This window comes from Psammomys obesus, unplaced genomic scaffold, assembly GCF_907164565.1.
Source record: "Psammomys obesus unplaced genomic scaffold, mPsaObe1.curated_primary_1811, whole genome shotgun sequence".
NCBI classification, from domain to species: domain Eukaryota; kingdom Metazoa; phylum Chordata; class Mammalia; order Rodentia; family Muridae; genus Psammomys; species Psammomys obesus.
The window spans coordinates 13,839,378-13,852,485 of NW_026585895.1; the positions used below are offsets into that span (position 1 = coordinate 13,839,378).

Genomic DNA, 13,108 nt, shown 5'->3' on the forward strand with positions numbered 1-13,108 from the left:
TCCAGCAGTCATGGCGTCATCCTGCTAAGGTCTAGCCTCTTTACATTATCACTGCTCAGGCATCAGGATTCTGGGCAATGCTGGTTCATTACCACTCTTTCTAGCCATACTGCTCTCTCTGCTGTTTTCTTGACTATTCTAGGGATCCTCTGTTGTAGGTTATTGATATTATCGATTTTCTTTTAGTTAAATGGTGGTTATTCCTAAACCAGGTGTATACCCAAATCACCACACAGAGACTAGGATTTATTTAATTAACCTAGACCACAATGCTGGGCAAGAGTTACTCCATCCTAAACCTCCAGGCCCGCATAGTTTCCTCCCATTCAGATTTCCCACATTATACTTGCTTTTAGTCATATTTTAGGTCGGGTTCATCTCTCCTCATGGTTCCAAGTCCTCTCCTGCCGACCTCTCCTCTTCGACCCTCCTACTCTCTTCTTTCTCCTCCCCTCTGGACCAGGATGTCCCACCCCACGCTCTTCCCTTGCTCAGCATTGACTGGTTGTTTTATTGACAATACAGAGAACAAATGGTGGCATGTTTACATAAACTTGAGACAGGTGATGCTTAGAATAAGCATCACAATGCAATGTCCAGATTGAAATCAGATAGTGGGGGAGAAAAATCATCATTTGAATGAACAAGGGTAAATTGTGTACATTCCACAAGAACATTATACCAACAATCCTCCCATCTCTGGGCTTTTCAGCCACCTGCAGATCTTTCCCTGGGTGTGCGCAAGGCTCTTTCCTCCACATTCTAGTCTTTGACCTAATGGTCTTTTTCTCGGTGAGACCGTCTCTCACCCTTCTATTTAACACTGTGATTCTCTAGGACACTTCTTTTCCCCAACACTGTTTACCACTTATTTACCTTATTTAGTATTCATTCTTTCCACTAAGATAAGCTCTGGGGCTGGAGAGATGGCTCAATTGATAAAGTATCTGTTTTGTTATCATAAGGACCTGAATTCAAATCCCCAAACTCCACATAAAAAGCTATGGTGGAGTGCACCTGAAAATCCACTGCTGATTTTGGAGCCTTGATGTCCAGCTGGTCACTAAGCCATCCAGTCTAATCAATTGACCACCACTGGGGCCAGTGAGAGGTCCTGTCTCGAAGAACAAGGTGGAAAGCAGCAGAGGAAGCCACCCAGTGTCAACCTCTGGCCTACACACACAGGCACTGCACCACGCACGTACACACACACACACACAAAGGTCTGTGAAACCAAATCATCACTGTCTTACCATTGCGTCCCACCACAGGATGCTTCTTAATCACTATAACCACCCAGTTCATGCTTTCTTGGTTTTATTTTGAACGGCTGAATAGACGCATTTCTAAATCTCCCAGTGCACATCTGGGATTTTGATCAGGGAGGCAAGGCACCTGACTGCAGAGTGAATGTGGCTGGTTGGTCTTGGGCTGGTTTGGGTTTTTTTGTTCTTCTGGATTCAGATGAGAAGGCAGAGGAAGGGAGAGCAAAGAGCAAAATCCCTACTCCCACCCCTAGACCAAAGCCTCCTTGAAGAATGTAAGTGACACAGAGGATTGCAACAATGTCCAAGCATTGTCTTAGCGGGTGGTTAAGAGAGTGAGTTTGAGACTCTTTATTAATTTCATCTAGCGACTTTTTTTAATTTGGTTTTTCGAGACAGGGTTTTTCTGTCCTGAACTTGCCCTGTAGACCAGGCTGGCCTCGAACTAGATCTGCCTGCCTCTGCCTCCTGAGTGCTGGGATCAAAGGTGTGCAACCTCCACGACCAGCTGCAACATTTGATTTTAATGTTTTTCTTTCACTGACAGGTTTTGAGTTAAAAGAAAGTATTTTGGGGATGATGAAGTTGGCTGAATTATTCTGTCCCACCTTTGGTTAAATTCTCCCAAGCCAGGCTTGGTGGTGCATGTCTTTAATTCCAGCACTTGGGGAGGCAGAGGCAGGTGGCTCTCTGTGAGTTCGAGGCCAGCCTGGTCTACAAAGCAAGTCCAGGACAGCTAAGGCTACACAGAGAAACCCTGTCTCAAACAAAACAGAACAATTCTCCTGACATCAGTAGGAAGAAACTGATTTTGGCACGTCTTATGATGGGCAAGGCTTTGAGCCTACTGTGAAGTGATAAGCAAGTTACTGTGAAATGTATCACTGTCACAGAAAGGTAATTTCCAAGTGATGGTTCCTGCAAAGACATTTAAAGTATTTTTGTTACAAAGATGCACTTAGGGATCCAGGCCTTAAAAGACCCAAAGCCTCATTACAAAGCAGCTGAAATGTTGAAAGGGGACAAGGAGCTCATTAAAGCTAACAATTGAAATATCTAATTGAACTTCTTGGGGTGGCACATGTCTATGAATCCAGTACTCAGGAGGTAAAGGGGAAGATTGATGTAAATTCAAGATGAGCCTGGGCTACAGACGGAAACCCTGCCTCAAAAACCCAACACATACGTGCAAATGTTCACACAGCTGACTTTTGTGATGTGTAATGTTTGTGTGGTGTGTATGTGTGTGATGTGTGTGTATGCATGTGTGTATCTGCAGAGGTCTTTCACTTCCTGGGCTGTGTTAATTTCTAAGCATGTTATGTATTTTTTTGACAGGGTCATATGTAGTTGAGGCTGTCCTCAGATTCCTCATTCCCCTACTTTCACCTCCTGAGTACTTTTGGGTGTGCACCATAATGCCAACTGATACCCAGTGGGCTTTTAAAAGTTTTTTGTTTATTCTTCTCTCATACAATATATCCCGAGTGCAGCTGCCCCTCCCTCCATTGCTCTCAGTTCCCCACATCTCCATTCTCCCCCAAGATCCAACCCCCAACCCCCTCCATCTTCCTCCAGAAAAGAGCAGGCCTCCCCAGGGACTGCAACTGAACATGGCACAAGAAATACAGTAAGACCAGGCACAAACCTGAGCATCAAGTTTGGATGAGGCAACCCAGTAGGTGGGAAAGGGTCCTTAGAGCAGGAAGGAGAGTCAGAAATGCCCCCAATCCCACTGTGGAGTCACCCCCAAAACCTCAAGCCAACCACCATAACATATATGCAGAGGACCTAGCCAGGCTCCGAGATTGCTGCTTCGGTCTGTGTAAGCCCCCATGAGCTCTGCTTAGTTGATTCTGGGCATCATGATCTCCCGTGTCTTTCCTCTGGCCCCTACAATTCCTCTTCACCCTCCTGAGGGGTTCCCTGAGCTCCAACAGGAGGGAGCCAATGGAGACCTCCAACCTGGGCTCTCTCGGCCTAGTGTTTGGCTGTGAGTCTCAGCATTCTTTCCCAACAGCTGATGGACAAGGCACAAGTCTATGAATATAGAGCAGCACATCATTAGGAATTTTTTTTTTTTTTTTTTTTTTTTTTTTTTTTTTTTTGCCAGTGTTTGGCTCTAACCTAGGTCTCTGGGGCTATCCAGCCTCCGGTTCCTGGTCATCAGGCAGTGATGGACACGGGCTCCCTCTCATGGTGTGGGCCTCAAAGTAAAACTGTCCATACAATGCCTACAATACACACTTGTGGCTGGCCACTCCCAAAAGTTCTGCCAATGCCCCAGCATGTCTTGCAGGCAAGACAGATTGTAGGCCGAGGGTTTTGTGGCTGGGTTGGTATCCCAGCCCCACTACTGGAAGCCTTGCCTGCCTTGCCAGAAGATGGCCAGTTCAGACTCTGTAGCCTCCATTACAAGGATTTATTTTATAAACATTTTGCCTGCTTATATGTATCTGCACCATATGGGTGCCTGGTGCCTGCCGATGTCAAATCCTGTCTTAATTTGGGTCACTATTGTGATGAAACACCATGACCAAAAACAACGTGAGGATGAAAGGGCTGATTTTGTTTATATGTCAATATCCACTCATAAGTGAAGGAAGTCAGCTGGAGGCAGGAGCTGGCGCAGAGGCCACGGAGGAGCGCTGTTTATTGCCTTGTTGTGGCTTGCCCAGCCTGCAGGACCAGGACCATAAGACCAGGATTATCTCCACCCACAATAGACTAGGCCTCCTGATACAACCGAGAGTACTCATTTCCCTTGGAATAGATCCACTCAGATGTATTTAAGGTTATTACTTAAAGGTGTTGTGTGTCTTTCCCTCTTATTCATTCTGTAGGTTTGCTGACGGAGCTAATGATGTTTGAGTCTCTACTTTTCACACTTTACTCTTTCAGTGAGAGTCTGCCCCGAGCTCACCGTCTCCTTCTGCATGAGGCCTTCCCTTCAAGAACCTTTTGGTAATGAGCTTCAGTGTGAACCGAGCGTGTCCATGGCCTGGTGAAGTGGCGTGGTGGTTAGGCACTTACTGTCCAGCCTGGAACTCTCGTGGAGGGAGAGAACCGATTCCTGTGAGTCATCCTCTGACCTCCACATGAACACTGGTGAAATGTGTGCACAGGTGCACGCGCGCACACACAGGTACAAATAAATAAATGTAAAAAAAAAAAAAAAAAAAAAAAAAACACCTTAGTCTTCAGTAACGGTTTTAGAGTATTTTGTGAACTATGCTGTATTTTTGTACATACCATGACACTGTGGTATATTAAAAAAAACAAAAAACAAAAAAACTCTTGCCCTCCATTCAGATTGGCCTATTTATAAAGAAATTATTTAGGGGTTATTTTAAATTTTACCTTAATTATCTCACAGCCAATTTAAAAGTGGCAGAAATTTATCAAAGAACATTGAATCTCGGGGTTGGAGAGATGGCTCAGTGGCTAAGAGCACCGGTTACTGCTCTAGTTCCCACCACCCTCAGGGGTTCACAACCACCTGAAACTCAAGTTCCAGGGAACTCATTGTCCCCTCTGGCCTCCAGAGGACGCACACACACACACACACACCTTTATTTTCCAGTTACTTACCAGTTGCTAGGGATACAATCTTAAGAAACACCGAAGTCCTGTGTCACGAATGGGGAGGTTACTCCCTCCGCCAGGAAGGAGTTGCTGAGCACCGCAGACACACGCCACGTGAATTATTGTTATTTCTCTTTTAAGGCTTGAGGTCATTGAAAGGAAGTTGAAAGCACAGATGTTGAGCCATCTATCACGGCGCCAAATCCAGACGCTATAAAGAGGTGACTCACCCTGGAGGAACTATTTACCCTCGCCGCGCCACACTTTTGTCGCCTGAAAAATGGGGACAGTAACATGCTTACTACTTAGGGCTGTAGGGTGAAATAAAGCTTGTGAGCGGTTGCCGTGGTCTCAGCACACTCTGCCTCCTCGCTGCGTCCCTCTCTGTGTGTCCTGCCTCGAACATGGTCGAGGAGCTCCAACTAAGAATGCAGAGCACTGAGAAACCATGGACACACTAGGCACTGTCTCTCTTCTTTATATTTGCATTTGCATGGCACACACTCTTGAAAATAATTCTCCATAGCGGCGGCCGTTAGGACCCATCTTCACACTTGTCGGAGCTGTCGTCACTCCCATCCTCACTGCTCTCTGCCTCACTCTCGCTGCTCGTGTCCTCCTCACTGTCCTCTTCATCGTCCTCGCTCTTCTGAGCTTTCTCTGCCACAGAAAGGAGAGCGGCACTAGTGAAGCCCGCCAGGGTCCCCACGCTGAAAATACTTATATCTGCTCGACTCCTACTTTACACCATGAAATGTGTATTTTGAGGAGCATAAACACTGAGCTAGACTTGGTGTAGAATCAAAACAGAACAAGAAAGTCAAACGTATTTCTGTTGCCTATCGGGCAGACGTCTGTGCGCTCAAGGTTCACTTAGACACAGGTGTCTAAAAAGAACTTCTGCTATTGGCAATGACACCAGGCTATTGGCAATGACACAGTCCATGTGGGATCCCTGAATTCTAGAAGCTGAGGCAGGAGGGTCACGACCGCCGGGCCTTGATGCTCTGTCTCAGAAACCAACCAACCAAACTTTTTAAAAGGGAAAAGAACTCCTCAATTAGAGTAAGGGAAACTGAGTTAGGGTAATTTAGGGGGTCCTGGCATCTCGGAAATTGGGAAGCACGTAATACCCTAACACACGGGTGTGGTTTACACAGGCTCCTTGTTTGGGCAGCTCCACGCCACGCAGAGAGCGGGCCAGTCACCTTTCCTACTCAGAAGACAAGCTTTGATTTTACTACGCTATTCAAAACATCCATTTAGGCCAGTGGTTCTTAACTCCCCTTTGAGAGTCAAAAGCTTTTCAAATGGTCACCTAAGACCATCAGAAAACACAGATATTTTACACTCTGATGCCTAACAGTGGCAAAATTATAGTTATGAAGTAGCAACAAAAAATAATTTTATGGTCAGGGGTTACCATAACACAAATAACCATATTAAAGCATTAGGAAGGTTGAGAACCATGAGTTAGACATTCCTTAACATTTCCTGAACCCGTATTTTCACAATCTCTCATAACATTTTCTTTTTAAACACCATCTACAGTTCAATGAGGAAAAAAAAAAGAATTGCAAAATTTAAAATTACCCTTCAGCAATATTTCTTCAATAAGTGAGAAAAATTCCTTGGCCACGGGATTTTCTGGTTCATAGATAAGGACTGAAAATGCACAACAGAATATACATTTAATATCCAGAGGGTTTCAGCAAACAGCCCCTTAGAGTGACAAAGATTGAAGCTGCCACTCAGAGCAGGTGAAAGCACAAAGCAATTACATCACATCTGAGCACAAAGAAAAGGCTCCACTTATAATTGGTATTTTATGTGAGAAATGACGTTCCCTGTATTTCCTACCTCCCGTCCAAAAAGAACACAATCTCCTCAAATCAGCTTCCTTCCCAGGCCAGCGATGGAAGCACTTTGAGAAGCAAACTCTCCAAAGTGCAAAGGTCTCACGAATGCTTAAGTGGCTTGTGTGAAAGAGGTCCACCAACCCCCTCCCAGTCTCCTCCACCTAGTGCCACATGACAGTGGCTACAAAGAGGCCCCCCTCTATCCCTAAAGAGTACAGTTTTCTTCCTGAAGCAGCTCTTCCATGACGGAAGTGCCAATGTTTCAAATAGGGAGATTTGACATTTCTCTCTATTCTGACAAAACTTTAGTCTGTACCCCAACCCTAGCCACTACCTCTTCATTACCCCCTCCCTGTTTTTTAAACCTTCCCTTTGGCTGATCCTTGCTGTAATTGTTACATCCTATCTTTTGCGGGGCTTGCTGAGAGGCTACCAATATCCTAGAGGCCAGAATTTCATTCAGAGTCACCCTTTTTTTTTTTTTTTTTTTTTTTTTCAAAACTCTGTAGTTCACCCTCTACTTCCTTCCCATCGGCCTTGAAGAGTATTCCTGATTCCTTCCGAACACCTACTTCACGCTTGTGTGGTATCTTGGGGGGCCGCAAGGGGCCTGTGTGTGAGAGGCAATTGTGATGGTGCAAGGCTCCACTGACTCTGAGGAAATGGTCCCCTGGCCTCTGCCTCGCTTCACCTTGCCAATACTATTTCTGAACCATTCAACTGTGACTAACATCTATCATCAGTCTGAGTTGGACTGTGTGCCAGCTCATGGCTCCTTAAGGACCGCAGGTATCTTCTGAGCCAGTTTTGCAGAACTACTTCTTTCTGTGTTTTAAGTTAGACTAAAATACGCTTATCATCAGTCTAAAGATTCCTGTGAGGCAAAGCCTCTTTGTAGAGCACTTTCTCTGATTTGTTCCTTTTCGTACCCATTTCTTAGTGTGGGTTTGAGAAAGCAGCTCAGATGCAGTTAAGGAGGTAGTTTACATGGCGGAGTAGCAGAGGATTTACTGAACCATTTAAATATTCAGAACATGGTTTTCGCCCCCAATTTTTTTTTTTGATGGACTCTTTTTGGTGGAACCCGCTAAGGATTCTTAGGACAGTTTAGGCAATTTCTTTCCAGATTAGGATTACCTCACTGGATCAGATACGAGATTAGCTATTCCTGTGGTTCAGCCTGGCCGCTGTGCCTGTCAGTTTTCCGAGTGAAGGGATGGGAACAGCTCTAAGGCTTAGCCGGCAATGTTTACTCTGGTGTTTTTTCTGGACTTACTTCGAGGGTGACTAAGGGGGTCAACCTTAGTGACAAGGTGAGAGAAATTGCTAACATTTTGTTTTAAAGGTTGCTTGTTAACCTGGGCCTACCTAAGGGAAGCAGAGCGTAGCCTGGGCACCCAGGAAAGAAAGAGCCCCACAGGAACGCTTTTGGGTCCTGTTCCAGTATTTCCAGCCTGCACCTCAGTTTCGGTCTCCTTATTCTGCCTAACACACTGATTACCTCATGATAGTGGCTCAGTGTTTGGCACATGGTAGAACAACTAATAAGTATTAGTTGTTATTATTATTATTTTAAAAGAATGTCTGGGTGGCTGCGCACACCTTTGATCCCAGCTCTCGGGAGGCAGAGGCAGGCAGATCTCTGTGAGGTGGAGGCCAACCTGGTCTACAGAGTGAGTTCCAGGACAGCCAGGGCTACACAGAGAAACCCTGTCTCAATAAAACTGAAAAAGAAAAAAAAAGGGGGAATGGGGAAGAAAGAGAGAGCAAAAGAAAGGATTTAGGATTAGAGAATGGTCTCTAATGTTCAGTGGGGTTTTCTTCTGGTTGCAGGCCTGGGCTGGCAAAGCAGTGTAGCGAGCTCTGACTCAGTTTCTCAGCCGGACTCTGCTGTATCCCCTAATCACATAGCAGGAGCCCTCTAAATATCAGGGTAAACGAATATAAACAGAGGGACAGGAAACATACCCTTTCAGGCATAGACACACATTCTACAGGCTAGAAGACGGAAATGCAAGCAGGGTAAACGGGTAACCCAGCGTGCGAAAACAAACTATGTTTAAAGGGTACCCACAGGGGCCCTCCTTCCCTGTTCTCTTTCCCGCATAATGTTAGGGGCGGAATATGTGATCATCGTGTAAGTGTTGGAAGCAAGGGGGGGGGCATTTCCTGAGGATATAACTCCATGAAGCAATAAAACTTTTCAGCCCCACTGACCTAGCATTTAGTGATGTTCACAGGGCACAGCAGGCCAAAGCGCAGCACGCACTGCACGGCTGTTGGTCGGAACTGCCTGGTGGATGGGAGACCAGTGCTGAGTCTGTAGGCTTCAGCTGGGCTTTCTGAAAAGATTGGTGGCTACAGAATATATGTAATATATGTGTATGTGTGTGTGTGTGTGTGTGTGTGTGTGTGTATTTGTGAGTATGTATTTATATATGCGGGTATCTGAATATATGTGTATGTATGTACGCACTTATGTATGTATGTATGTATAAATTTCCCCAAGTCGGGCTCCATAAGAAATCCACAGAGTTGAGAGTGAACAGAATAGATCACCCACTTTTCTATTCTCCCCTTTGGGGAGAAGGAGAGCACTGGAGCAAAAAGGCTTGGAGTCCCACCCTCCTGTGTCTACTTCCTTCTGCTTCAGTTTCTTTACAAAATCTGAGAGCTGAGGATCTGGGGCGAGGCTCGCTAAGCTGTGGGGGATGCACTAGCATGTGCAAGGCTGACTCTCAGCATGCTGTTTAAAAGACAGACATCGGAAGAGGGAGAAGACAGGGAACAGGCCAGAAGCCCACCACAGAGGACCCCTGAAAGACTCTACCCTGCAGGGTATCAAAGCAGATGCTGAGACTCATAGCCAAACTGCAGAGAGCAGGGATTCTTATGAAAGAAGGGGGAGATAGAAGGACCTGGAGGGGACAGGAACTCCACAAGGAGAGCAACAGAACCAAAAATATGGGCACAGGGGTCTTTTCTGAGGCTGATACACCAACCAAGGACCATACCTGGAGATAACCTAGAAACCCTGCTCAGATATAGCCCATGGCATCTCAGTTGCCAAGAGGGCACCCAGTGGCTGGCTCTTTGATCACCCCCACTCCCCCCAAGGGGAGCAGCCTTGCCAGGCCACAGAGGAGGACAATGCAGCCAGTCAGGGTAAGGTCAGATAGAAGGGGGAGGAGGTCCTCCAGGGACTAGGGAAATAACATGGGAGGAAAAGCAAGAGGGAGGGTGGAAGTGGGAGAGGATGAGGGAGGGGGCTGCTCCTGGGATACAAAGTGAATAAACTGTAGTAAATTAAAAAAATAAATAAAATTTAAAAAAAGACTGGACAGAAGGAAGTGCTAAGAGGTTCTAGAAACCCATTTCAAGTGGAAGGAAGAGGTGCTGTACCACAGTGGGGACACTCAGCCCTGGGCTGTGCATTCTCTTCACTGAAGTGCAGTGCACTCGCCATTTTGGGTCTTGTTACCAGTGAAAAATAAAGTTGTCATTTTTCTCTTTTAAAATAACCTTGACGAGCATATTAGAAGCTAAGGTGGGGCCAGCCTTATCTACATGGCCAGCCTGGTCTATATAGTGAGTTACTAGACAGGCAGGATTACATAGAGAGGTCATGTCTCAAAAGACAAGAGAAGGGGAGCCAATGGTTGAATGGTTGGGAATACAGTAAACACCAGCTGAGAGCTGGGAATGTTCAAAATCATTAAAGAAACATTCCAAAACTGGAAAACAGAATCTCTGAGTTTCACTCCCCGGCAGTTTTAGCAGCAGACTGGACACGGGGAAGGAGGGTGAGTAACCTCAAAAACAGATCATAGGAAATGCCCAAAACAAAGCATGGAACTAAAATGTAAGGAATTGTTTTTATTTTCTGTGCACTGGTGTCTTGCCTGCATGTGTGTCTGTGAAGGTTCAAGACCCCCTGGAGCTGGAGTGACAGACAGTTGTGAGCTGCCATGTGGGTGCTGGGAACTGAACCTAGGTCCTCAGAAAGAGCAGCCAGTGCTCTTAACCACGGGGCCAACTCTCCAACTTCCACAATTAAAATTTAAAACTCAGAGCTGAGTGAAAGATACATATTAGGCACTATTTTAAAAGTTTTTGTTTTTGTTTTTGTCTGTAACTGTGACCCAGGAAAAGGATAGTGACTAGGGCATGAGTTGTATGTGAAAAGGTAATGAAAAACGTGACTTTGATGAAAGTATCAAGTACAGATTTAACAAAGTCAGCAAACGGCCGTTGCTTAAACCCAAAGAAAGCCACAACCATTTTGAGTAATTCCCACCACCAAACAGCAGATAGAAAGATAAGGTAGGCCCTATTTCTCCTCTGATCAAAAGCTTCCGGTGTTTTCCACCTACCACAAGTGCAAAACAAGGTCCTTTAGCTGGGAAAGGTCTGTGCAGCCCACTGGGCCCTGGGCCCGCGTCCCGTCTCTCGCCTTAGAGGCCAGCATCTGCGTCTTGCCCAGTCTGCTCTGCGCTGATTTCTGGTGCTGCCTTCAGGCCTCTCCCTTCCCAGCACACCTGTAGTTTATCCTGCTCTGTACCGTACTCCCCCAGATGCCCACAGACTGGCTTCCTACCCTTCAGATCTGCCCTCAAGCTCTGAGCTAAGGCTTCCAGGCCATCCTATGGAAACTGACCTTCTAGTGCCCTCTCTTCCTCTTGCTTATTTTCCTCTTGTGCCTACCGTTCAGTCACATACCATGGACTTACCAGTTTATTGTCTGTCCAACACTAGACCTCCCTGTGGGGTTGGTTTTGGCTGACTGCTCATTATCTAGGCTCTCACACAGTGCCTGGCACACAGTCAGGGTTGAACATTTGCGGAATAAACACATGTTCAGTTAGCATAGACTCCCGTGGCATCTGACTCTTCTCTGACACTAGCAGCATAAAGCGACTCACTGCCTCCTACGTTATGAAGGTTCTGTTTTCCAGGATAGCAGTCAGTCTGTCTACACTGATGTTCTACACAGAGAGGTACCCTAGGAGTCCCAGTGAGCTGATATATTAACAACTCGTTTATTCTTAAGGATCCCTGAGACAAGAGTAGAGAATTCACTAGACTGGGAAAGTCAAGCCACCTTCATATTATGAGAGCTGTTCTAGAAACAAAGGAATGGCTAGAGAAGGTACGTGTTTTGTACTTACTCATCTGACATAATTTTTGTGCTAGCCGGTAGTCTCGGCCCATTTCTGCTCTCAGGAACTGGAAAACAAATTCTTCAGATAAGTGGTTAAAAGAGAGAATTGAAATAAACTCCCTAAAAATATTGATTAATGACTAATTATTCTGCCTTTTGTTGGTGGTGGTCATTTTTTTTGTTTTTTTCTTCATGGCAGGGTTTCTCTGTGCCTTGCCTGTTCTAGAACTCTGCAGACTAGGCTGGCCTTGAACTCACACTCCTGAGTGTTGGGATTAAAGGTGTGCACCAGCACTTATTCTGCTTTTAACATTGATACATTTCTCCATGAGTGAGTCTGTATTCAATCAACTAGTCATTCTCATATATGCAGGCCTTGTGTATGTAGGTGCCTGCAGAGGTCAGAAGAAGGCATCCAATTCCCTGAGGCTGGAGTTACAGGAAGTTATGAGCTGCATGGCATGGGCACTAGGAACCGAACTCTGGTCCTCTGGAAGAGCAGGAAATGCTCTTAACTCTGAGCCATCTCTCTAGCCCAAGTTCATTATCTGAAGATGTCTGATGGAGAAAGCCCGGCCTTGCTGTCTGGCCACAAGGTCTACACATTACTCAGCAGCCTGAGAATGAAGAGGCTGATTCACCTGGCATCACATTGGTGTCATCCTTTACATATTTCCTTGCTTCAGGGTCAGTTCTCCTCTGCCAACGGAGCCCACACTGACATGACAGTAACTGGTTTAAAACAAATTGTGGGGCCTGGAGAGATGGCTCCAGCAGTTAAGCGCACCTGTTGCTCTTGAGAAGACCCAGGTTCTCTTCCTACCATCCAGATGGTGGTCCAGGACCATCTGTAGCTCCAGTTCCTGGGGAGCCGATGCCCTTTTCTGACCTGAGGACATTTGCATGTGTGTGGGTCACATGAACACATGAAAGTACACAAAAAAACACAAACAATAAGCAAACCTTAAAGAAGCAGACACAAGAACATCGTTCTCATGCTATGTAACTCAGCATGTACCAGCACTGCTGATGGTTTATTGCTTTTGCTGGTTAAAAAAAACAGTACATGTTTGCAATATAGTAATTTTATAAGCTAAATAAATACATTCTATCCCTACCTGAAAATGCTTCTAATTTTATCATCTAAAGATGTAATTATTTTCTTAACATTTTCATATCTATCCTTGCAAGTATTTTATTTTATTTTATTTTATTTTATTTTATTTTATTTTATTTTA

At 45.4% G+C, this 13,108-nt stretch overlaps 1 protein-coding gene across 3 annotated transcripts in view; it reads right to left on the reverse strand.

The window, feature by feature from the left end:
* Window positions 1-5,311: 5,311 nt before the first annotated feature.
* Erich2 (glutamate rich 2) overlaps window positions 5,312-13,108 on the reverse strand; it is a 32,459-nt gene continuing 24,662 nt past the window's right edge. For all 3 annotated transcript variants that reach the window (XM_055600714.1, XM_055600713.1, XM_055600715.1), the window contains 3 exons: window positions 11,878-11,935; window positions 6,444-6,515; window positions 5,312-5,510 (listed from right to left, as the gene is read on the reverse strand). In XM_055600714.1, the coding sequence (XP_055456689.1) occupies window positions 5,386-5,510; window positions 6,444-6,515; window positions 11,878-11,935 (255 nt within the window). In that variant the 3' untranslated portion in view covers window positions 5,312-5,385. The remainder of the gene's footprint in view (window positions 5,511-6,443; window positions 6,516-11,877; window positions 11,936-13,108) is intronic.